This window comes from Patagioenas fasciata, chromosome 1 (assembly GCF_037038585.1).
Source record: "Patagioenas fasciata isolate bPatFas1 chromosome 1, bPatFas1.hap1, whole genome shotgun sequence".
NCBI lineage: Eukaryota > Metazoa > Chordata > Aves > Columbiformes > Columbidae > Patagioenas > Patagioenas fasciata.
The window spans coordinates 10,501,134-10,527,838 of NC_092520.1; the positions used below are offsets into that span (position 1 = coordinate 10,501,134).

Genomic DNA, 26,705 nt, shown 5'->3' on the forward strand with positions numbered 1-26,705 from the left:
ACAGAAAAACTCAGCAGGATCAGCGTTGTGCAACCTGGCATGTATGGGCTAAGGCTTCTTGTTTCAGGAAAAGCTAATTAATAAGCTCAGAGTTTCATCAACATATGAATCCTGGAAGAGGCTCCCGGTCACATCTGAATGTCAGAGAAAGCTCTGCCCTTCTGCACCCACAGCAGCATCAGTGACTCCTTCTCAAAGATGCAGAGCAGAACATATGTGTTGGGAGTTCTCTGCTTAACATCACAATCCTTCATCCTTTATAAATAAGGAGCTCTCAAGCTCCCTGAAGCAAAGAAACCAGGCAAGGAAATATTTAATCAGTGAAAGGAGAAATTCATACGCAGTTGATAAACTAGGGGGTGTATGAAACTAAAGAATGTAACTGAAAAAACCAACCCTTTCCATCACTGCCCGCTGTCCTGAAATGTCTGCATGTAAAAGCAGAAACACGACTTAATTTCAGTGATGGCCAGAAAAAAGCCAACTTTCACAAAACCAGATCCCTGACTTTCATCCAGAAGATGCTATAATCTTTGCTATTATGAGTTTTCCCCATTTTCTACACAGTTTTCCTTGTGTCAGTGCCCCTCCTCTCATTCTAAAAAGCATCTCCAGAACCAGGATGCTGCAACCTATCACTTTCCTAAAGTTAATCAATGTGACTACAGGAGGCCCATCGGTTTGTGTACATTAGGAGTACTATAAAGGCTGGTGTATGCTATGAATAAAATTGAAGACCTCTGCATTTCCCAAAGTGGCATTTTCCTGAGTTAAAGGAAGTAGAGGGTGGGAAAAGCCTCTTGACACAACATCTACTATAGAGGGAAAGAGCAGAAAAGCAGGACTATGTGACACACGGATGAGGCTGTTTCCAGTGATGTAAAGGTTAGAACAGCTCTGGATAAAGGCTGAGGGTTTACAGAGAGGAAGAGTTGGAACTGAAATCTCAGCTCCCACTAATCTTTCACAGAGAGGGAGTAGACTGAGATTAATGAAAGCGCCTATGCATCCAGCTCCAACAGACAATGATACTTCACTATCAGGTTGAGACCCTTTGCCAAGTTGCAAGAGCTCTTGCAGTTCTCTGCTGCCAAACGGTACCTTTAGGACAGGTTCTGCCTCAGCACCATTTAGAGACGTGACAGCCAATGTGACATGGCCTGCTTCTGACTACAGAATCATGTATCACTGCCATGTTTCTCCTTAAAACAGTTGTTTTCTTCTTTGCCTTAAACCTCGCTTCTTCCCAGCAGCTTGCAGAGTTCCTGTGCTGCATTCTTAACCAGGCTGCAGTGGGTGCAGCTCAGGACACAGTCCACTCTGTATGCTTGCTGGTATTTTGCATTTCTCTCAGATTAAAGGGAGAAGAAAATGCTCGGAGGCATTATTTATTCAATTCAGAAGCAACCCATTATAACTATGTTACATTTCCAACACACAAACACAACTACACAGCACCAGAAGAGAATCTGCTACCCTTGAAAAAGAAATGACATCCTCTTTCGAAATCAAAAGAAATGCCCTGCTGTCGATGAATGTCTTCTTGGTTACAGCATAAGGAAGTTTTCGCTTTTCCTCCCCCACCTCTCATCTAAATTTCTTCCCCAGGGTTGCAGAGTATGAGATGAGCAACGTGACCTTGCAGTGACAGAATTTTAATGTGTGACTGGTGCACCAACAGCAATGCAGCAGCGTCTCTCGTCTCAGTGTTGCTATGTACACTACACATTTATGTAACACTGCTTCTCATCCTCAAGGCTGTCCTTACCTAGGGTCAGCAGCAACGAACACAGAATTTATTTAGTCAACTGTCCAAGCTACTTACAGCTAGCACGGTGAACTACATACACCAGCATTTTGCTGAAGAGGAGATAACATGTAAAGCCACTCCCATTCTCAAAGGTGCAAAACAGGAGTAGATGTGTGTTTATTTTGTTTATTTGTTTGTTCATTTGTTTTGTTTTAAATACCTTAGCTAGAAAGACTCAATGGTAAATTTCGAACAAAATGCTTATTTCCAAGGTTTTTAGTAAAACATACTAGTTTTCTTCTTTGATTTAGCACTGAGTTGTGCACAGAAAAGCAGTACCTTTGCATATGTTAGTTCTCAAACCCCACAGAGACTTCATACCCACATCCAATGGGGCCTGTAATTTCTAGAGTTGAGGTGCGAGGAAAAATGTCTCACTCCTTCCCTTTTGCTCCCAGGTTCTACACACTTCACTCTGTTCATCGCTGGCATTCCTCATGCTCTCCTCCCCTCCTTGGGTTGCTCCTCAGTTGACAGTAGTTTACCTGAAGCATCAGGAGCTGCTCTTGGCTTCCCCCTCCTGGTTTAACAATATAGATCATTAGGAAGAAAGTGCAGATTTTTGGACTGTGGGATGGACAGACTTTGCCAGGAAGAAGCGGACAGCACGTAAATATTTTTTGCATGGTCTGACATGCTCAGAAATACAGGGGCTTTGTTAAGAGGCAACCTACAACTGGGATGGGTGGCCTTCTCCAGCTGTCTCTCTGTGCCCCTGTAATAATGGGGCAGATCCACTGCTGGTACATCAGCTGTCTCTTACAAATACGATTCTTCTAGAGAATATAACACTTCAGGCATAGCAAACCGTGAGCATCCACTGCAGGTCTGGAGATATTTTAACCTCAGAGGAAATGCAGTGCATTCCACAGTACCAAAACAGATCCCATCCCTCTTACAATGTGGGTGATACAACCAGCAGGATACTAAACCTTCATGAATGCTAATCCAGCCCTTTAAGGAGCAGCATTTGTGTCAGCCCAGCTGAGGACTCAAGGTTCAAACCTAAAAGATACTGGTTAATTGATCTAATGTAGCCACAAAGGAAATTCTGGAGTTTCTGGGATTCACTATGATTAGCACAGGCACTATGATATACCAGGCTCTTTATGGGAATGAAGTCTCATTTCAGCACCATGTGTTTCACCAGTGCATCACTATAGTGGCCTTAATGAAATATGCCAGCAGCACAGATGATGCAAACCCTAAATCACTATTCTGAGTCCTCAACTGTGTTCAATCTATCTTCGAAAAATGTGTGTTCATTGCAGAAAAGCTTAGTTCGGCCCAGGCACCAGTGGCATTTTGATTTAACCTTGCTGTTAGATTCTCTTTGTCAAAACAATAAAAACTGGTTCTATTTGTGAGGGCTGGGAAATCAGCAGACAAATCAGATGCATAATCCAGAGAAGAACAGCTCCAGCTTTTCTTAAATCACACTGGCATGTTTATGAAATGATTGGCAGGCTGAAGTGAAAATTAATGTCCCTAGAAGCCCTTTTATTTTTTAAACAGGTAAACAGATTGCATTTTAATAACTATGTCTCTTCTCTGACTTGTGTGGCTTGAACTGCTATAGGCAATGACTAGTTAGACTCCCGCCTACCTCTCCAAGCAACATCTTGTAGTTTGGTACTATAGCCTGGTGCGTTAGTGTTGAGTGGAGGCTTTTCTCTTAGGCAGCTGTTTTAAAAGCAAATTTCTTACCAAATCATTACTTCTGTGCTCTGTTAGGCTGTTGTAGCTGAATTACTGCTCCCAGTGCAGCTGGTCTGCCACTCATATTATCTGCCCCTTCTCAGCCAGCTCCAAATCACTTTCTCACCTATGTGCCAGAAGCATTAGAAACAAATGGGTGACCCTGTACTTGCTTGCACTGGCTGCAAAGTGTGCTCACAGGTTGCTCTGTGCTGATATCAGACTCTGTGCATGGGTGCAAGCACATGCAGTATTTCGCTCACTTGCAGTCACATCTGCTAACGTGATAGGTGAAGATCTGCAATCAAGGAAAAAGACGAGGATTTCGTGCCAAAAGAATCAGCCCACAATCAGGACACAGTGTGTGCACCACAGTGTTAGTGGAAGCTGAATGTGCGCAGTGCTTTCATACCCAACTTCACATCAGGCTTGTGTGGGCTGGAGTCTTCAAACAGAGAGAGGTTTTAACTCTTCTCCCTTTACAGCAACTGTTCTCTAGTCTGCTGTGGCCAAACACTCAGCATTTTGCAGAAAAATGGATTTAACTTAAAATTTCTACCCTAAGCAGTGCAGTCATTGGCTATCTGTGGTATGCACTGGTGTTCTCTCCCCAGCCCAGGTTCAAGGCTGTGTGTAGTGATCTCTCATACCCCTTTCAGTCCCGCCTCCTAGAAGAGCAGATGAAAGACCACGCAAGAACTCACATGCTATTAGTACCATATGCTGAAATAGGCAAGTGTTGCTATGATCTAAGGGCTGGAATAATCATCATGTAGGGATGGATGGTCCTGCAGGCTTCAGAGTGGAAGTTCACTCCTCATCAGCCCTTCCCACGTTCCATCAGGGCTCACTTCCGCAGCCCTTTGCTACAGCAGTGACCATTTGCTCACCCAAGTAACCTCAGTGCTATGGGAACAGAACTGCCCGGGTAAATCTGGTTAATCCAGCTGTTAGCTGTGTAAAGCCCCAAGTCTCACACTGCTGTACAAGGGCTGGATTCTCACTGCAGAGGAAGGTTTCCATCAGGGCATGAAAACACTCCTGGTTTTTAAGTCCTGAAACATTTATGATGAATAAAACACCAAGATCCCACTGAGCAAACACTGAGGTTGTCTGGAATTTTGTGACAGACTGAGCGAGAAGCAGCAGAATACATGGTGGGATCCTTCCCCTGCCAGCAGGATGCTTATGACAGACCCACTTACAGGACTCAATTTAAAGCATAAAGAAAGGCTCAATTACGTAAATCCGGTTGATCTGCAAATGTGGAATTAAGTGCTGTCAGCCTCAACTTACTTGCCTGGCACAGAGTTATATTTTCATGTACACTTGGCTTACAGATAAAAAAAGCTATGGAGTTTAAAAGAGGGTTCAGCTCGCTTTTGCAAGCTGGTGTTACACACGCAGAAGCAGCAAGGACAATGCAGCCTGTAGAAAGATCAAGTCTATCATAACACATGCCGCTCCTGAAGCCAAGTCACAGTCACTAACCCTTAAAACCTTTTGCCTTTCTGAAAAGCATAGCTCAAGGAAAAGGAAAAAAAGCAACCAATGCTTTTAGCCTTTCTCCAAACTCACCTTTGCCTGGTGAAGCAACTACTCACATCAGCAACAGAGAGGTTTGGTGAGACGAAGCTTTACACAAAATAAAACACAAATACAGTTGTATAGCAATCAGACAGCCTCTTCATTGCAGGTGCACTGAAGTGATCCTGAAATATTAATTAAGCCTCACAACACTCCAGAAAGGTAGACAGCCCCAAGTCTAGTTTACATGTGGGTCAATTGAGATTAGCACAGGAAAAGGACAGAAAGAGGAGATTGTGGCTCTGCTTGCATCTTGCTCTGACAGCACTGCCTAATACAACAACAGGCATTTAATGTGCCTACACACAGTGTCAGCTCCTGTTACAGTGCAGAACAAGAGCATAGTACTAGTATTATTATTTTAATTATAAAGCACTACCTATAGAAGAGTTGAGCCAGAAAATATAATTTTTTAGCACAGAGCTAACTACAAAACTAGCTGCTCACTATATGGTAATGGAACCAATATCTATCAGAGAGATGTGAAACCACAAACAGCATCGTGATTAGATGACTCTAAACAGTACTTAGAAAACATTAGATACTAGATCCTAAAACAAGAGGAAAAAGATCCCTGTCTGGTTGTGGTTAATAGATGCAGTCATGACTTCGATCACGCTTTAAGCTAACTGCCAACACACAAAAAAAGCCTGAAGCATCAGGAATACCTGATAATCTATGTACTTTGTCATCAATTTTATGTTTATTATAAAAAAAAAAAAAAATCATGCAGGCAGTATTAGAAATAAATCTTAATGATTAAAAAAGCTCTAATCCTTTTCTGCATACCTCCAGTTTTATAGTGACAGATGAATGAGACCCAATGGGAAAATAATGATCCTTGCAGCCTCAAAAAAAAAAAAAATTAAAAAAATCACTAGCTGCAATCTAGGCTCTCACCTCCCACTGTATATCTCTTTTGGCTTCTCCTCTAGGATACTTTGAGAATTCTCATCAGTAGGACTAAGTTCATCTCCGTCTCTTTCCTTCCCCCTTGAATTTCAAATTGGACCGAGCCAGAGGCAGAAACTTCAGTGCCAAGTCCAGATACTAAGGAACGTGTCCCCACGTGGCTTCGCTGCTGCACCTCAACCTGCTGCTCCACTGAGGGCAACTCCCGAGGAGAAGCTCCCAAGGCAAAGACCAAACTCATTTTCACTAGTTACACATGCAACATACCTATACACCACCTACTAGAAAAATGCTTCCCTCTCAATGCTGATAACCACACTTGTAGAGCCCTGTGCAGAGTTTGTGTTGTGAGGTGAAAATCAGTGTCTTTGTGACTAAGATAAAAAAGGTCTTCACTGGAAAGATACAAACTGAGTCTAATGCATTATGTTAAATACAGGTGAACCACGGGCATGATAAATGCTGAGCCATCTCACATCTGTGTATGCTGCAAATATTACAGGGTATTGCTCCCAAGCTTGTGTTGGAGATTAAGGGGCAGGTTTTTGGCATGTGTAAAGTGATGCTGCTCTACTAAGATGCACCAGAATGATCCCTATTTATGCCAACTGTTTGACTGCTGCTTAAATGTCTTCTCAGCAAAGTAAGGTAAAGGAGATAAAGAAGAAATAAAGGAAGTTGGATCAGCTATTGGATTGAAGAAAAAAAGTTGCTTCTCAGAATGAAGAAGTTAAAAAGTGCCTGTTTCACCTTCCTGCCCTCCATGGCAACTACGAGCAGACTGGAAAACAACTGCAGGGAGAAAAAGGGAAGGAGAGCTTAAATTTGAATGGTTCAGACCCTCTCCTTTGGAACATACTGAAACCACATGGCAGCTCCTGCAGTTTCTGTCTGCACACACGAGACAAAGAACCACAGTAATGAGGGCTTCATTCTTACTCTGCTGTAGATCTGGCCTGATCCTGCTTTCAGTGGCATCAGTACATGCATTGTAAAATAATCACTAAGAGCATCTGAATGCTTGAAGTATTTGACATTCAGGGCATGTGAGTGCAGAATGAGTGCAACTTTCACAATGAGCGTCTGGTATAATAAAACATCATATCCTGTCTGATCCCTTTAATCGTTTTTCTTGCTCCATCTTTCTGGCTGCATAAATAACACTTCTTTTGCAAACTCACTGAATGTTGAATTGATGCAAGATAGGAAGTTCTCCATGCACAGCTGTTCGCTTGCCAAAAAGCTGTGATTTGCATCATGGGAGAGTCTCCCCTCGGGTGCTACATAATTGTGCTCTCTTCTTCATAGGTTAACTTATACCTTTCCCCATATTCTACCAACTCTTGCATTCAAGGTGGGAATGTCCACATCCATTACAGAGACTAGATAGAGTAACACTCTATATTTTTAATACAGAATCCCAATTCTGCAATGTATAAAATCTTTATTACGGAGTGTTTCCACCCCAAAGCCATGAGATTTGTATACTAACAAAAACAATAGGTCTTTGTAATGCACTATGTTTTGTTTGGATTACCCTGCGGTTTGGTTTACTGACCAAGCTTCAGAGGACTGAAGTGGACGAAGACCAAACATGCCACAGATTGTTCTTCCACTGGCTTTTAAAGCAACTGTGTCTCTCCCCAGCTTCTGCACTTTTTAATTAACAGAAACAACTCCAAAGAATCACCACTGCCACAAATATTGTGTGAGCGCATTTGGCTTTGAGTATAAGCACTTACTATTTGTTGGTATACTGCTGCATCCATCATTTTCCAAAGTCTTAAATAAACATAAATAAGAAAATCTGTGTTATTCTTTGGTACATTTCTGTCTGTTTAAACCACAGCTGAACTTCTATGTTGTACAAACAAAAAAATTGCACTTTTATCTTCCAGAGAGTCTTGCTAGTCCAACAGGCTTTCAGCTGAAGGATTCTTTATTATACTCAAACCTTGTCCCATAAGGGTTGCTGCTGTTGCTCAGTTTATGAAGTATCTTAGAGATTTTGTTTGGTCCACAACAGAAAACTCCAATGGTCTTCCTGTTAAAAAAGAAAAAAAAAAAGAAGCTATGACATTGCAAATAAACAGTAACTTACAATGATAGATCCTGGTCTTATTGTATTACATATAAGCCATCTATGCATAGATTTTAAGGTGAGAACAGCTCACTAGGTCATGTAGTTAGTCTTACTGAAGCCACTAGATCTCTCCCAAGTATCCCCACAAGAAGTCCTATTACTTATTTGACTAAGAGAACTCTTAGAAAAAAGTACCTCATCTTAGTCTCAAGACACCAAGTGACAAAAAATTACTACTTCTTACTCTAATTTTTTCCATGATTTATTCCTTTTTTTTTTTGTTGAAAATGTGTCTCACTGTAATGACTTCATTAGTGTAACTCGTGATTTACACCGGCAGGAGATCTAGTCACTAACGGTGATTCGTTACACTAATGAAAACAGAACATTACTAACCCATGATTATTTCTGGCAGCAGCGGAATAACTTTACCACTTTTGTTTCACATTAGCATGTAATCTTTCCTACAGCAGCTGTATCGAACAGTCTTATGAAAAACCAAACACAGAATATGATCCTTGTTCATCATCCACAGCTATCAGCCTTGGTTCATTAGTTAACCTGACTATTTCACTCTACTCCACTGACAACAGCTCTTTGTTCTCCAGCCAGCTTACACATGGACTGTACATCAGACATACAGTGGTGATTCACACAGCACCTAAGGGCTCAGAACAGGAGCCAGCGTCAGAACCGGGCACATCCATAACAGTAGGACTGAGCCTCTCACGATATTAATCACCTTCCTTTTTCTGAAAGATGAGGAGAAGGGAATGGAAGGAGCAGGGAAAGAGGATGTGGTGCTGTCTCTTCTATATCATGGAAAAAAAAAGCCTCATCTTCCTGCTGAAACTGTGCCACTACAAAGAAAGATCTTAAAGAGCATCCAAGAGGGAACACAGCTTTAGCTATTGTGATCCACAGCACTCACCAAGAGGCTGGAGACTTGCGTTCTGGTCCCTGTCTCCAGGCCTGTTTCAGTATTTTATCCAGTAACTATTTAGTATAAAATATCTTAGCACATGCAGGATAATCACATGCAGAGTTTAAAGCTGTCTGCATATGTGTTTGGAGAGAGAAGGGAACTAACACGTCTACGAACAAATCTTTGCTGCATGCTGTGAAATGTCTGTGCCTGGTGCTCTTCAGCAGCTCAAGCAGCATGGCCATGCCCCCTGCACCTGTGCACAGCAACACCGGCACAGCACAACTCAGGACTCAAACATCAAAAAGCATCACAGAGTTACGCAGGTAACTGCAACAGTGCTCTTGTGCAGGCACTGTACAATGATGACTTTAATTGCCTTCAATTGCATCATCTCTCATATCAATCCATGGCAAACATTCATAATTCATACTTTTCTCACCCTCATGTATATCTATTAAACTTTCTTGTCCTGGCAATACCTCTTTTAATGGGAAAGGGTGCTGTGCTGGTGGTTGGATTTGCAGAAATAATGAGAACACTATTACTCATTGCTCTCAAATAAGATTCCTCAGCACTTGCAGACTCTGAACACCCTCTAATCTGCGCACAGTAGAGAAAAACGGTGCATGAGCTGCCACAAAGAATCTGTTTTCTACTATGCATTTAATTGACAGAATTAATGTTGTTGTTTGTTTTCATTAGTCTAATTAGTACAGACAACTGATAAATAAAACCCAAGAGTTCATCTGTCTCTCTGCCTTTCATTACATATATCTAACTGCTGAAGCACAGACATCTAAGCAGCATGTACTGCTAATGTATTCTCATCCCAGCATCATTTGTCCATGGTACAAAGAATTTTTGGCTAGCAAACAACATCAGAGAAGGGTTAAACGACTTGCCCGAAGTCACGCAAGAAACCCATGGCTGACTAAGGTCTCCTGAAACCCAGCTGAACCGCTGCCCTGTACAGTGAGCCAGATGCTCTCAAACTTCCTTCCCTGGATACCCACCATCTATCCTGGACATTCCTCCATGTACCATTTAGGTCTCACAGTTCACACCCAAAGTCCTCGCTCACCTATGTCCCCCACTTCTCTGCTTGCAGGGGCTTCGCTCCTGCCTGGATGCTGTGACACAAGCAGGCAGGCAGCTGAAAGTAGCTACTACATGGAGCAGCATGCTACTACCCTGAGGTGATAGGCTTTACCTGCATATTACTCATTTGGGTCAATGGCTCACCTTGTTGCTCAGATGAAAACAGGCAGCTAAGTAGTGCTATGTCTGAAAATCTTTAAAAATGCCATTAACATGTTTACAATTAGGGAAACTATGTTATGGGCCATTCTTTGTAATAATCATAAACATTAATAGATGATTTTACTCATTCAGAGCACTAAGCAAATAAATCTTCAGCGTTCCCATGGGATGAGCATCCTATGGGATGACTAGGTCAGCACTTATTCTTACATCCACTCTATGAACAGCAGGAGGTGACGGAGAGGTGAAATACTTTGCTATCTAGAGAGGACAGAGTCAGGACTTGAAATGCTCCAGTTTTAAAACCCACATTAATTCCTAGACAGAGATTTCTCCTTCATAGTGCATGAGAAATATACCATGGTGCTCCATGCCTTTCTGTCCTATGGATATTAATGTTTTTTTCTAGGTCATCCTCCATCTGGAAGAAAGCACATGTCCACTTGAACTAAGCAAAACTGAGAAAGTGTGGCTGCCAAGGCATGGTATAAGCTTTTCATCCAGGAGACAACTGAACAGAAACAAAGCTGCTGATCCATCCCCAAAAAGGGACCGCGACAAACAACACCAACAATTTATTATATAAACTGTCCAAATGCACATCCTTGGGGCTGCAGGTGTCATATGAAATATCAACAGTAGATGGCACACGTCTGCTCCTCTTAGTCCAAAGGAAAGAATCAGGAACCTGATGATGGGTTGTCCCATGTCAGGCTCTGCAGGTCTGGCAAAGCTCTGACACTCGCAAATACACTTTGCGTAGTTGGGACCCAAACAGCAACAACAGCAACAATTCACAAACCACAATCCCATCAGATGGCTAAACTGATGAGACTTTGCCAGCTGTGTGTTTATTTATGTGTAGTTTTTGCTAAAAATCACAAGATAAAAAGTGGAAAATATCTTGGCTGCCCACAAACAAGCCCAAGGAGATGACAGCAAATACATGTGAAAGCCTGAATAATGGACCCAGATGTTGGAAACAACATTGTTACTCCATTTTTTTTTTTTTAATTTTTTAAATTTTTTTTGGTCTCTGTATTTCAACAGGGTCGTTTAGGTGGAAAATAACAGAGAAATAAGAACCAAAATAAAATTAGTAGGAGCCCAGGAAATTGGACTACAGAGAAAAACAGAAGTCCCAGTCTCATCTAGGGAAACAGGGAGATATAGATACAGATCTACATCTCTAAACACTGCTAAAGCAGTGACAAAGGGTGAGGAAGCCTACATGATAGCAAGCTGCCAGATAATTGAACGAGTCAGAACATTATTTAGGTACTAAAAGATGTCTTGCTTGGAAATGGTGGCACAACTGAAAGACCTGATGTGAAAACGCAGAGGAAATGGTACTTGAAGTCTAATTAGGAATAATGCAACAGAAACCACAAAAGAAAAGGCGAGTATGACTGCCATTAATAGCTTCATCTGTATTATGTGCACTTAAAGCCTTGCAAGGAAGTGGCAGAAACCTCATCATTTTCATCTTTTAAAACGGGATTCACACAGTTAAACAAAAAAGACATCAGAATAGAGCATAAAAGGTCAACAGTCCTCTATGGCTGAGCCTGAGTCAAAGAGTCAACTTGGCTCTCTGACCTCTCTAATTCCCTTTCTTCCCCATGGTTCTTCACTACAAAATCCTTCTTTAAATGATAATCATTTGCACAGTGTGACAATCCTACTAGTGATGTCCCTCTGTAGCAGGTTTTGGGGCATCCTGGCAAGAGACCATGTCCACAACATCCTCTAGGACCTGAATCCAAGCTAAATATTGACAGCAGCTTACACTGCCAACAGTGATACACACTTGTGCTCAATATCTCTCAAGTGCCAGGGCTCAGTGTCCCCTTGTCATGCCCAGCCTCCAAAGAGAAGAGTCAATAAGCCATGGGCAGATGTTCACTTTGCAAATGCAACAGAGGACAGAAAGTTCTTGAGGGAAAGTTCTGCAGGTGATCGTAAGAGCACCTCTTGACCTGGTCCACCCAGATTACTACCAACAGCTACTGAGGGTGGTTTGCTACAAGGCCAGAAGTTGATGAGGGAAGATTCATACAAGTCCTTTTATCAGATCAGCTTCTGAGGCTGAAAAACTGCCAGTGGGGGGTAAAATACTCAACCAACAAAGCTGGATCTGGACAAAAACATTCCATAATGCATGCCTTCTCCCGTTTAAAACTGTCTTGTTTCAGACAATAATATGTTAGTCGAGCAGAGTAAGACGTCATTGTCAGGTCTTAACAAAGAATAAAAAAGTGTCAGGAATCTCCAAAGGTAATATATCATCTGAATAAAAACAATACAGGACAGTCAGATTCTTCCTTGTGCATTCTGTTTGTAAACCAGCATTATAAATCATGAAAATTATAGGAGAAATCGACAATTTTAAAAAATGCAACTTTATATATACAACCAGCATATGTTGCAAGCAAGATACTGCCACAGATAAAACCATATGCAATCTCTGTGCAGTGAGATGGAAATCTATTGCTTTTATTTTCTAGACCACTGAAAATCCTCACTGCATTAAAAGATGAACTGAGTGTAAAAAAAATAAATAAATAATAGTTTCAGTTTGTACAGGCTCTCACAGCAAAAGATTAGCTAATTTCAACATCAGTAGCTTAAACATTACACTCTAATATAAAACCCAAAAATATATTCATACAAACATAGCTAGAAACAGACAACATTCCCCGCCTCCAAATTGTGGTATTCTTCAAGCGGACTGGTACTTACCGCCTGTTACACTTCGCTATTTCATCAAAAAGGAGTTTCCACCGGGGTCGTCCAATCAACAGCCTTGAGTTTAGGGCTTGATATTTTTCACCAATTATTTTCTGCAAGAAACAAAAAATTCCATTCTGCCTTATTTGCAGATTGTCTCATGCCATCCAGGGCTCCCATTTCTGACATTGGCTGACTTACCATATCGCTGAGGTGTAAAACCTGATCACAAGTATCAGATAGTTGTGATTAAAACTGCAGCCATTTCATGCACCGATATCTCTGCTCACTGCCTTTTCAATGGCTCTCCTTGGTGTTCATTATACATTGTTCCTCATGCAGCTGCTCATTAATTTCCCCATTACTTTTAAACCAATTTATTTAAGCCATAAAACAATAACCATGCTCCTATTATTCATTCCCTCATTGGCTTTTAATGCTAAGCTGGAAGAAACCCTACTGATGCAAAAATCATATTTCTGTCTGAAGTCTTTTTTTTTTTAACTTTGTACAGGTAACTATTAAGATGACTAGGTCTGAAAAAGTAACAAAGGAAATCTTACATTTCTCCCTGAGAGTATTTTGCCAGCTGTTTTGAGCTGCCTTAATGGCAGAAAGCAGCCAAAATTGCTCCCTGAATGTAACCCGGAACATTCCAGCAATACTAACTCACCAGCATTTTTATAAGGTCAAATGCCCTTCCATTGCAGGGCATTACCCTTCCTCAGTTTTCTCTCCTAATATGATAGAAAGGCAGAGAGAAGTTACATCTTATTGAGGCTTCCACATTGACTGCACTGCTGAACGACCTGCAACGTTGCTCATATCAATGCAAACACAGAGTCTTGGCCAACTTGGTCTTTTATATTCTAGAGGTATTTGCTGAAGGATGAGGTTGGCTCCCTGTTGTCACACAGGCGTGCTACTTCTGAGCAAAGGGAGCATGAAGCAAAACTGCCCTAATTTTGGTAGCAGTCAGCATTTTGGACTAACATCAGTGAACACAAAAGCTGTATGGCAGTGGAGAGCTGAATTTAACAACCCCTTGAGAAATCACGAGCAGCATTATGTTTCATGCTAGTTTTGCTCAAGAGCCATGAGAGAAAAGTGACTTTAAAGAAAGACTTAAAACAAAGTTGACTTAAATTAATTCAGTAGCTGCTCGATACACATTATTAGAAAACTTGCTTTGAATTTTCTATTATTATACTCCTGCTGTGTCATTGTAATGCAGTCTTGCTTCAGGTTTTATTTTAACTTAACAATAGCATACCAGGTTCATCAATTAGGTATTTTCAAGAACCCCATGCCAGTTGATGTACATCATCCAGGCATTAAATCTGTGGAGTACGGTTCATAAGTACTGCAGCTATCATATTGGATAGCGTTCCTACCAGAGCTGTGAATGCTATGCTGTCTCCACCTGATACCAAGCAGATCCTTTGGGCAGGGTTTCTCACTTCATTTCATGCTTTGCAGTAATGGTTAAGCTTGGCTCTGGGCCCACTGCAGTCATTGGAAAGCTTCCAGATGCAGCAGGGTAAAGAATCAGGCCTAGCTCATGTGATAAATTATGTAAAATGAAGATCATAAGCATAAATAGCTACAGGAGATGCCAAGATCTGAGGAATCAGCCCAGCTTTGGGGCTGGCAATACATGACAATCAACAGTTCAGTATAATTTCCTGGCTTATACATAAAGAGATTTGTAACTTTTGTCTATATTTGAGGTGAAGGAATCCAAAGCTTTTAAAAATAGCTAGTTTCTCAAAATATTTATTTGAAAAGAAGATTTGAGCTTGCAAACTCCTCTAAGTATTCTGTTTTGATTCTTAGCCTAGAAATGACGCAGATTTCCCATAAAACACGGCCAACTGTCTGGTCCGTGCCCTGGCCTGAAAGGACCTCTTTCCTAGAAAAGGAAGATATGGATTCCTGCCCACATCTAATCAAGTTCAGGCTACTAGACTAGATTATCTTAATGTTGTGTGGATGCACTTGCTCTTTCGCCCTAGCAATGAATCAGTCACTTGAGTTTATGGCCTCGTTTCCTGTTTTTACCATCTGCAGTAATTCCCTTTTGCCGTTGACTGACAGTTTGCATAGACTACTACCCCAAGATCAGTTTACAAGCAGCATTAAGCCACATACCTGTATTCCATCTGTTTGACTGAGGTACAGCTGGATGTTTACATAGTCCGGTCGATTTTCCTGCCAAAGCTGCGAGGTTGATAAAAACAGCTGGTGAAAAAATATCCTTTCTCTTAATGTAAGTGTAAAGTCACTTGCACCTACTATTCTGAGAGACCTGGGCTTCAGCATCAGTGAAGTAAGCTTTTTAATGAAGAAACACTTGCACAGCATCCCTTTGTGCACTCCAGAATGTTGCAAATCATGCTGTGTATATAGTATTATTTTAGGAAGCTACACTTCTCTTGAAATCTACCTGAAGTTGCAAATCTCCCTCTTTTCTCAGTCTGTTTGCTAGCCAAAAGAATGCCACTAAATGCCACTCAGACTCCCCAACCTGCACATTCTTCTTCTTTCTCATAAATTTCACAGATAAGTGTCCAGACTACTGGCACATGGCAACACTGTGCAATGAAAGACTGGTGACAGCTACTCAAACTGGTTTGTGCAGTTCCAAGAATAAATGGAGTCTGGATCAGGCAGCCAAAGCGCAAGTACTGCTGGAGCTTGCCTGTTTTCACCAAGGTTGCCTTTCTCTATAGCATGCCAGTTGCATGATGTGGTGGTACTTTGTATTTATTAAGCTGGCAGTATCCCTCTAAGCAACACCCATTACCTTGTTATGCAACATACAGAGCAGATCTGCAAACCAGCGGAAAGATTCAATGTCCCTGCACACCCAAATGAAGTAGAGTCTTCTGAGCTTGTAGCATTTCCAGCCGTCACTTGAAAATAAAATGTTTGGATAATTAAAAATTATAATTTAAAAAGGAAATGTTTTATATCCATTAGTGGAAATGTAAATTTCCATTAGAAGCTAACTGCTAAGTTGTTCTTTATTCTATGATACATCAGACATTGGAATGACCAACACAAGCTATTAGGATGATGCTGAGAATATTAAATCTCTAGCACAGACCTAACACCCTTCACAGATACTGCTTCCACATTAGGGAATTGCCAGCTCTACAGATTATTTGGGCAACAAATATGGATTCATGCATCATCATCAAACTTTTATTTCAAAGTAAAGCAGACATTCTAAGTTTAAGTGTATAATGTCAATTCTTTATTAGGTTTACAAAGCGATCCATAAGAGGAGAATATTGACAAATGCAATAATGTCAGGACTTAATTCTGCCTTTATACGTGAAAGGCTCTGGTTGATTATAATTAATACTGTGGTGAAATCACAAAGACTAAATCAAATCAGAGCACCATTGTGTTAGGGAACTGAATGATATATTATAGTCCTCAGAAAATGCTGCTGGGTAACGTGCAGTCATAGGCAGATTCTGGTATTGCCTTTAGAAAAACAGGACTCTCCTGTCAGATTTCTAATGTAAATAAAACACAAATATAGCACAAAGGAAGGGTTGGAATGAACTGGGATAGAAAACAGGAGTGAAAAAAACCCTGATGATTAATGAGTACAAATATCCAGAAGTATCTTCTTAGTCGGTCAACACTATTTTCTGTTTTTCTGATCACTGAAATGGTCAGTGCACAGATTGTTTCTTCCTCAAATAATTTTCAGATACAGAAGGCCATAGACTGTCAACTTCAAATTCTAGCCTCAGGAGTCAACCCCAGCCAAAAAGTTTCATGGTACACCTCATCATACCCATTGTACATTATTTCAAACTCTACTGTTGCTGGCATATCCAGCAAGGGTATTGTATTAATAAACCTACATAAGTCATTATTCCAATCACTGTTTTACCTACCCATACCCCCAATTTTCACTGCAAGACTGAAAAGCAAGGATGGAGACATTCTCAGCAGCACATAAGGGCTGAGCACTCCTTCCCATGTAAACTCCCCACGGAGAAAAAAAAAAGTGTTTTAAGACTGGAGAGTACAGTGTCTTTCAAGTCCCAGTTTCAGCTTTTTCATTTGTAAACTGTTGACTTGCAGAGCAGGATTTCCTCCATCTTTTTCTGACTGCCTATACTAAGATAAGCCCTTAGGAAGGGTCACAATCTGGTCAGATGTGACAAGATAACTATGGGCAAGGAAAGGAAAGCAAGGAAAATAAGTGCCTTTCACCATGAAAAAAGGATAAAAGAAGAGAAAAATGCAAGGCATTTTGTACTGAGCTGCTGTAGCTCAGTAACAAAATACCACTTGATGAAACATTGCAGCTGGACAAAGAGGCTGGACTGCACGACTTCATGAAACAAATGAAGAATAGATTTAAAATAGCACCTCAGATAACATAGGCTTGGGTCTGCCTCCAGCAGGGTATATTATGCAATACAGGTGCAATCCCCCCATTACAACAAAATCCACATATATATAACACTTCTTGTGTGTTTCTGTGTTACCACTGCCCATAATAATAGCCACTATTTATAGACTCCTCTGCATGAAAGCCACTTGCTTTCCTTACTGTAAGTTCTGTTTTTTAAAAAATAGGGCATAGGGTTCAACCGTTAAATGGAGGGAAGAGCAGGAGCAGGAATTAAATCGTGTACATACAACGGGACCACAATTGCACAGGAAACAAATGACTCTGCATCAATAGGTTTCTGATTTCCACCAGACCTGCATGTCCTTGATACAACAGGACCGGTTGTTCATAAGGCAGTTTTGCATGTTCACACCTGCCAATTTCTGCTTCTAAGCCAGGGCATAGACAGCAATCAGATCATATACTAAGCTGGTGCTTTACTGATGTTCAAATACTGAGAAGGAAAGTAGGGTAAGACTATTACTTTCTTCCAGAATCACAGAATGATGCCCCTGTATATTGTACAGTGTACAAAGGGAAGATTTGCTATAACGGCACATTATGGGATTGGATGCTTGGAAGCCAATTTATGACTTTATCCAGATAAATGGACATTGCAAAAGTTTTTCAACACTAATCTTCTATGGCAATGTCTGTGCAAGTTCCTACAGCCTCTGATAACACACCGGTAGAGGCAAAGATCTCATTACCTGCTGTTGGCCCATCATTATCACCTGTGACATTTTTGCTAAGCACTGTAAAGCATAATCCATCACAAGGAAAACTGTCACCTTATCCACCTGCGCCCCAGGTTTTCAGCAAAAATGTACCTGCTTTTTGAGAGGATCATCAATACACCCTCAGGAAAAGAAAATAAGGGAGCCTAAGATGGTCTTTGAGTGCTGCAGCACTATAAGAGAGGTGGGCCTGATAATTTTCAGAAGTTCTCAGCATTGTCAGGTCCAGCCTAGATCAAGGACAGCACCTAAATTCCAGGCTTTAACTTTGCTTTGGAGTTAGAGCTGGCCACTGGCATGTTCCTATAGCAATAAATGCTTTGGTTGTGCATTGTAAAACCCTCCCAAAGCCTTTCAAAACTTCAGGGAAGGCTTGCTGCTTTGGTTGGCTCTTTATACACTGCCTACGAAACAGGGGTGCTTAACCTGTGACTGGAGCTTTCAGCCAATACCTTAGCAAAGAAAACCCAATTAAAAAAAAAGTAAATAGCAATCATAAAAAAAAAAAAAGAGTAAATAAGAAGGCATATCTAAAATCTAGACTTCAAATGGAGTTAAACCTGCAAATGGTAACTGAATCCAACTTGATTCCTTTCCTTTAAAACCTTAAGCATTTCTAGCAGAAAGAGTGTCACAACTTTCTGACTCTTAAAAACTTACTATGATAGTCCATAGCTAATCTAAGCTCAGACTAGAGGAACAGATCTATCTGAATGGTCTTATATAGCTGAATGATGGTGTGCTGTTCTAACACTGAGAGCTTCTACGCTTTTTTTGTCTCTTGCTCATTACTACCACACCATCTGAAATACAGTGACGATGGTCTATTGGCCTCCACAAACACACTCCATCCTGACAAGAGCAGCAGTCACTTCTGGCTCTGAAGCCTGTGATTTTGTTGGTGTAAATCTATCTTTGTTCTGTATATTTCTGTAGCAACAGCCCTAATGAAGACTGGGCAGTCTCAGTGATTTGCTGGCAAGTGAAAGAGATACAAGCTGCAGTAGCTCTGTGATATTTTGGCATTATAAAACAGCAACTACCTGGGCTTACTAGGCTCACTGTATTGAATTTAGTCTTGATTTGCGTCCTCTGAATAATATAGGCTGTGTATATAGCTGCAAATTCAAGCATTCCCAGGTACTGTATCAGATCTATTTTAGGAGATTCTATGGCATACATTTTGTATGCATTGACTGGTTGTCCCCCAAACAGATCCTTTCCAGGGATCATTCTCAGAAGAATGTCTGCATACAGTCACGCCGTTTGGGAAACTAAGATGATTGTGAATTAGAGCCTTTGTAAGCTCAGTTCATTTATCATGTGGGGAAGGCAGAAATCCAGAAGAGAAGCACTGGAACAGGCTGCCCAGAGAGGTTGTGGAGTCTCCTTCTCTGGAGACATTCAAACCCACCTGGACACATTCCTGTGTGATCTGCTCTGGTGAACCTGCTTTAGCAGGTGGGTTGGAACAGACGATATCAAAAGGTCCCTTCCAACCCCAACCATTCTGTGATTATGTGAAGGGCTGTAACTACATTAATCACAAGCAGGGCTGGTGGCAGGATTTAAAGGCCTATGACACTGTCCCAGCTCAGGTGCACTACTGGCTCAGCTCTGCCACAACTCTGGCTTACAAAGCATGAGATGATTTAAGCTCTTCAGGGGACATTTCAGTCCCCTACCTCTCTCCAAGGAACCATTCACTTATCTTATGCAATGGAAGTTTTTAAGTACTCTGAAAGCCTTTCTGACATGCACTACTATGGTAAACTAGGGAAAGAATGTCTTTAAAAGGCTCAAGAGCTCACTTACAGCAGTGTGTTGAGTATGGATGCAAACGGTGTAACTCCAATACCTCCAGCCACGCAAAGGCTGATCTCATAGTTCAGGGATTCCTCAAAGGGACTTCCAAAAGGTCCATCCACATACAGTCTGCAGAAAAAGCAAAAAGAACACTTTTAGAGACAACTGCTAAAATCAGAGGACAGAGAAAAAGAAAAGCGAGCTGGAATTAAAACCCTATAAAGAATTTCTTTTATTTTTTTTGTTAGTCTTGGGAGGCAGAATATGAAAACCTTTTTCCTGGAAAGCTTTATGTGGAAAGAAACCAATGTAGAGGTGGTATGAAAAATTGTTGTGTAAAAACTCTTGGCACGTTCTATGATTAGACAAATCATTTCTTAATCAAACAAGTGAAGGTGACTGAATTATGACTGCCCTATTTCTCTAGCATTAGAGGGCAAAGAAAATGCTGCACTGGAAACAGTAACAAATTGGTAGGATGTATGCAGGAAGACAAAGACTTTGGCTAGTCTTCCCTAGGAGATTCATCTCTTGAACATCAGAAACAGCTATGATGGACAAAGAGTTGAAAAAAATCTAGTTTTCCTGGCTTCTCATAATGCTTTTCAAGGGCCCTCAGGGAATAAAGAAGATGGGACACATTCCCCTCCTGCAACGTGCAAAAGAACAAATTAACATCTGACTACTTCTTCACTTCATGTCCAGATCCTTGGGAATGTGAGTGATCCCAATCTTACAGGCTACATGAAGAGGGAGAAAAATTGCTGAGTTGTACCCCCTTCACTCATGCCTCTCTATCCACCTGTTTTTAAAGATAGTTTAGGAGACTGAGTCCCACTTCCAACCCATTTTGAAATATTTCAGATACTGCTGGAAAGTCAGTTGAACTACAATTTAACAATAAGCTTGTAGGCATCCAAAGGTCTGACCTCCAAATCTTTCCTACAGGAAAGGTCATCCATAGACAGCTTAAAATTTATGGACTGCAATTTTTCTAATAAGATTCACACAACCCTTATTCTACTGCTGGAATACCAACTGTGTATCTTACTTCAGTAATAGATTCACCTTTACAAACTATCATGAAGAGAACTTGAGCAGTGCCTTTAGGTAAGGTCCATTCTGTGTACGAGCAGCTCACTGGATCACCACATTTTAGGTAGCGAGTGAATACAGCAAAGTGTGATGGGACCAGCACAGCATTCAGCAGCTCAGTCACTAGGAATTTGCTGGCAGCGAGGCTGACATCAGCCTTTGGCCTGAGTCCACAAAGAAGTTCCAACATATGTCTTCTTATGCACACACACACATGCTGGTACTAATATGCAACTAAGCTAGGAATACTATTTCTCTAATAAAAGGGCATAAACTTGTTCTTTATACCATCAGCCAGAGAACTAAAGGCCGAGGAGATGCCTCTTTTACCAGACAAAACCTTCCAACCCTCATCTGATTCCTTCTTTTTGAGGTTGCATCTTAGCCATAGCTTAAGATGTCAGTCTGACCTAATTTCTTTTAGTTTTGTGGTCTGACCCTTTGCATCTTACTAGTCAGGACAACATCTTGTCTGGGTGTCTTTAGTCAATATGGTCCTTTCTAGCAAATTTCTTCCAGACCTTTGCTATTGCTGACATCTTGATGTCTCACATTAGGCTCCTTCTTCTACAAGTGTCTTATCTAAACACAGATAAGTACCTACTTTCTGATGGATCTGGAGGCAAACAGGCTGATCTTTAACAATGCCCTGTCTTATAAACTCCCTTCTTGTCTCTTGATGTCCTACCTGGAGAGAAAGGGAGAAGACACTGGACCAGCCACAACCATCATCAGAAAGCATCAGAAGTACTGGCAGTAGGTATTTTAAAATAACCAAAATTCCTCACTGATATTCATAAATAATCAATCTGCAATGAAAATACGCTTATTCTTATTTCTGTCTTTGTATTCTGAAGTCACTATGGTATTCTACAAATGTTCTCTTGGAGAATCTCAGCTTTTCAGTGTCAAATATGTTAGTACCAGCAACATGAGAATACTAGAAAAACAACTTCACTCTTTGAATTCTTTTGCACAATGGGGCCAAGAAAAACTTAGCTGGAGATGTGCATACAATATAAACAGAACTTTAAGTGTCTTCTCATTAAATGTTTCCTGTTACATAGCACTTTATACCCCATTTGTTTAACAAAGGTTTATTTTCCACTAATGAAATGATACCACTGCTGGTGTAGAGTGCAACAGCAGCTCATTTAGATGTTGCACCATCATTTGACTGACTGAGGAGGTAAAGGAGCATCTCTTATTTAAATAAGCAGCAAGGGAAATGTAGAGAAGCAGGTCATTACTCTGAAACAAATCTGGTCCAGGGGACATTTTGAGCAAAGTCTACAAATGTTATGGGTCTCAGATGTGTATCACAACAGAGATCTAATTCTGGGATATCAGTGTAAGGCAAAAAGAAAAAAAAATACTGGATAACGGAGACGAGCAACTGAACTCCACTGTCATTCCTGGCATACCACTCATACATATGTTGCCCTAATAGGATCCTGTCTAGTTGGTGAAATCTGGAGAATTGCTCCTAAAGGTATGAAAGGCATAAGCACAGGCCTGAGGGAAATTCCTTGCATTTTGTACAAGCAGCACAAACTTTCATTTGGATATACAGACTTAGAGCCAACATTTTTGGGGAAAAACACAAACAAAACAAGCAAACTAGCAAATGAGATTTTTCCAGATATTACCACAGTGGATGTGACAATATTCATATACTGTAGGGGCGGAACTGCACTTAAGCCTACTTGAGGACTATCTAAAATACATATGACTGTCTGACCTCAGAAGAAATTCCTGGAAAGTCTGAGTGCCACTGAATCCCACTGACATGATCAGGAGTCAAAACGTGCAAAACTAGATGCGGTCACCGCAAACCAGTCAATCACAGTGCATAATTCCACACCAGAAATTCAAGAAACAACCTTAAATTAAATACATATTTTGGTCAAATTGCTCCAGTTTGTGGCCCATTAGCCCCATCTGGCCTGCAAAATATTTCTATCTATCTGCTCACTGTATCTTTCTCTGAGGGAGAGAGGAGTAGTTGTTTGGACAGCAAATGCAGCCAGAGGAGCCAAGAGACTCCTGCTGTGCCTGCATGCAGCCCAGCACAGAACAGCCAGAAGTCACCACTTCCAAGTGTGAGAAAGAGAAATGGGGAAAAAGCTGGAGAAATATTGCTACTGCGTTAACCCACTCCACAAGACTGCCTGCAAAGGCTGATTCCAAGGATAACATGATCTCCCTGGAAGATTTTGTTGGATGTCATAAACACGCACTATTTAATCTCATTTTACTAAGGGGATAATTTATAACTAAAAAGAAATGTGGCTCTGATGCCTTGATGGAAGTGGTCATTTAGGAATTGATTCTTCTTTTTATTCAAGTCAGTGGAATAAAGAAACCTCCTGATGCCGTATCAAGCAGTGCAGTGACGAACAGAGCAGCAATTCAGTCATGGACTTTTGCAGAGATTATGTGACTTTCACTTCCTACCAACATGTTTCTCCTTTCATTTGGTAGTACTGAAAAGTTTCGCATAAAAGCAGTTCATTAACGCAAATGAAATCACACAGCGTTCAATAACAAGACAGACAAGCCAAGGGGGGTAAGATGACTTTTTGTTTCTTGAGTTGTGCCCCATGCTATGCTCTCCTATCCCCCCAGCTTTCATTTAATTAACATGATGGAAGGGAGTGGAATTTTACCAAAAGTTTAGAAATTCCTCCTTCAGGCAAACTTATTCAAATAACGAGTTGTTCTTTTTACATTTCTTCATTTCCAGTCTCAGGAGTGCTCTCAGCTATTCTGGCATGATTTCTTAGCTCACAAACAGAAAAAAAAGCTCCTCAAAAGAGAATCTATCACAAAAAATAGCAGAACACATTATTAAAAAGCATCTTAAAGATAGCTGGCAAACATATTTTCTATTTAGAGCACACTTACATTCTACAGTACAGCGGTACAGAAATATCCCAGCAAGCAACAAGAGAGCTTGTTCCAGCACTGGGCAATGTAACTGCACTAACATGGGGCTGTCACTAAACCAAGGGACACCGTCTCGGGGACACATGCAGCTGTACTGCTTTTGAGACCCAAGTTATTATCTTCCACAAGGAACAGCACTGTGGTGTGTGGAGACACCTGCCCACATATCTGTTGGACCTGGACCTCACTGGTTTATTGCAGGGTGTAGGTACCCTTAGAAAAGATTAATGCTTATATTGTACCTCACTACCCAACTGTAAATGCTGATATTATATTTTTTTCCAGGCTCTTTGGGAGCTACTGTAAGACATTATCTGGGATATTACTGCAATAACAGATGGATAGCGGAGTTAATTCAAGAGCTTGTAGGAAATGTTAATTAAAGAAGTATCATCATTTGCCAGCTGAACGAAATGCTTGTATATGAAGTACTGCATAGAGCACAGTAAGTGAAGCCCTAGTCTGACTGAAGTTTGTGGCAAAACTCTTAGTAATGTCAACAGAGTAAGGATTTCACCTAGTATGAGATTCTATATCCTTAGAGCAGTATTCAGTTTGTTACTAAGACCCAGGTTTCTTTGCAGGAGGACACAAAGTCCCTCATACAGTCAAAAGAGATGCAGTCAATATAGTTAATGAGGCCTAAGAGAGATTCAGGACATGATGACCTGTTTTCTATGTCTACTGACTATACTGACTCAGATTAACAGAACCTTAGAGATCTGTGTCCCTCTGAAAGGCAGCTGAAGGCCAAGCAGGACAGAAGTGGCACTAGACACCCAGCCAGAGGCACCTGAATCCAGACCCAGACTTCCACTGATATATTTGGAGCACTGATAACCTAGTTCACACACAGACACCTACATTTAGACGTCTTTGGTTGGAGCTCAATACCTCACCTGATTCCCTGTGAGAAGAACATGTCATTGACTTCAAGAGATTTTGGATAAAGTTTTCCAAAACCACAATAAAATAAACCAAACAACTCTCCTACACTCATTCTTCTATTTAACTTGTCCTACCAAAATCACAGCTCAGTACTGCCATGATGCATAGAGCCTGAGAACGCCAAGGAACCAAATGTCTGATGGCTGAAAACAGTCTCTTTACACTCTTCTGCCGCTGTTACTCTTATGCACCAGAAAGATGCCATCACCTCCCTTTGATAGCCCACAACATCAGCCTCCACCTCCACGTGATAAATATTCAAACAAGTGCCTTCATGTTCCTCCCACACTGCCCTTCATGCCTGGGAGGAAATCTCTGTAAACATCTGGAGAGCTATTTCATTATCTCCATTTAAATTCCTTCTTAAGACTCTTCTTTCTTCTAATGCCTAAAAAAACTAAAAACCAGAGGTTGACAGCAGTTAGCCTGATGATGTGCTTGCCTTAGCTTTGTCATATTCTGGCCCAATATTGTCTCAATGTTTCCCTGAATTTTGCTGTCTGATTGTATCCATCTGCTGTCTCCTGTTCTTCTAGTTCAAGTTGGTTTTGTCAGGACAGTCTCTCTGCTGTGTGATTGTGTGTATCGAGATGGTTTCCTGATGCATGACTCGTTCTTCAGGGCACTAGGATAATACAGATAAATGAAGAATTACTGGAAACCACCCAAATCTGAAAGTTACATCAGAGGCAATCTTTCATATGGTAGAACTGCAGAAACCAAAACTGACTATGGGAGTGTTCCACACCACTTTGGAGTCAAAGGCTCAATTCAATTTTCAGTAAAAACCTAGTTGCAACAAATTACATTATTTCATTTTTTCAAAGAAGCTGCACTTACTGCTATTGAAGACTTTGAAATATTTTCTGCCACAAAAATCAAGACAGCCACTTCATCTTTTGAAGTCGACACATGACACTTGATGTCCTTATTTAAACTTCAATTAAGAAGTGTACACTCTGACAATATTTTTCCAGAGGGCTTGTGATTATTAACAGCATTTCAGTACCAACAGCCTTTTACAGGCGAGGAACCACCACTGAACAAAGCATGTCATCCTTGGTTTGTACGGATTTCCAAAACTACAATGGCTTTTAGAGTTTGAAAGTGTAACAAAATGTGACATCTGGCATGTGAGATCAGAGATTCCCACATGTTCTCCTGACATTGTGAAGGATGATGTTTTCATTAAAGAGAAAAGCAGCCCCTTAGACAAGTAAGCTTGTAAAACCCAGTGGGTCCAATTAACTTTATATACTATTTTGCACAAGATTGCAGAGTGTTATTATTCTAATTCAGACTTCATTACACATATTCTGCTTTTTTTAACAGCCTGAGTTTAATTTCTGATTGATTATTCACATTTTCTCCTTTCAACTTCAAACATATTCTTACAATACATATTAAAGCTTGTAGAAGTTTCCTTCTCCCTCCCACAGAAGTTGCTTCCTTTATCACTTGGCACAACATCCAATTATAATAACATAGATGGCTCAAAATCCCATAGAATCAATTAGCATTGGATTTTCTCCTCACAGAAACATTCCAAATTATTATTATTTTTAAGTATCTAGAAAAGCAATTTGCTACACCTCAGATCCATTTATTTCTCCCTGATTGGGCAAAACAAAATCACCCATTCTTCATCCTATTATACTCTTAGGGCCCAGAGGTGACTGTAGAAGAATTTCCATTTCTACAACACCCTTAGCAGGAGATAATATGTTCAAGGCATGATG

At 40.8% G+C, this 26,705-nt stretch overlaps 1 protein-coding gene across 3 annotated transcripts in view; it reads right to left on the reverse strand.

The window, feature by feature from the left end:
• Nucleotides 1-4,152: 4,152 nt before the first annotated feature.
• Nucleotides 4,153-26,705, reverse strand: part of NOX4 (NADPH oxidase 4) — a 112,933-nt gene continuing 90,380 nt past the window's right edge. For all 3 annotated transcript variants that reach the window (XM_071802899.1, XM_065851124.2, XM_071802934.1), the window contains 5 exons: nucleotides 19,984-20,103; nucleotides 15,815-15,923; nucleotides 15,160-15,228; nucleotides 13,021-13,121; nucleotides 4,153-8,051 (listed from right to left, as the gene is read on the reverse strand). In XM_071802899.1, coding sequence (XP_071659000.1) covers nucleotides 7,931-8,051; nucleotides 13,021-13,121; nucleotides 15,160-15,228; nucleotides 15,815-15,923; nucleotides 19,984-20,103 — 520 coding nt within the window. In that variant the 3' untranslated portion in view covers nucleotides 4,153-7,930. The remainder of the gene's footprint in view (nucleotides 8,052-13,020; nucleotides 13,122-15,159; nucleotides 15,229-15,814; nucleotides 15,924-19,983; nucleotides 20,104-26,705) is intronic.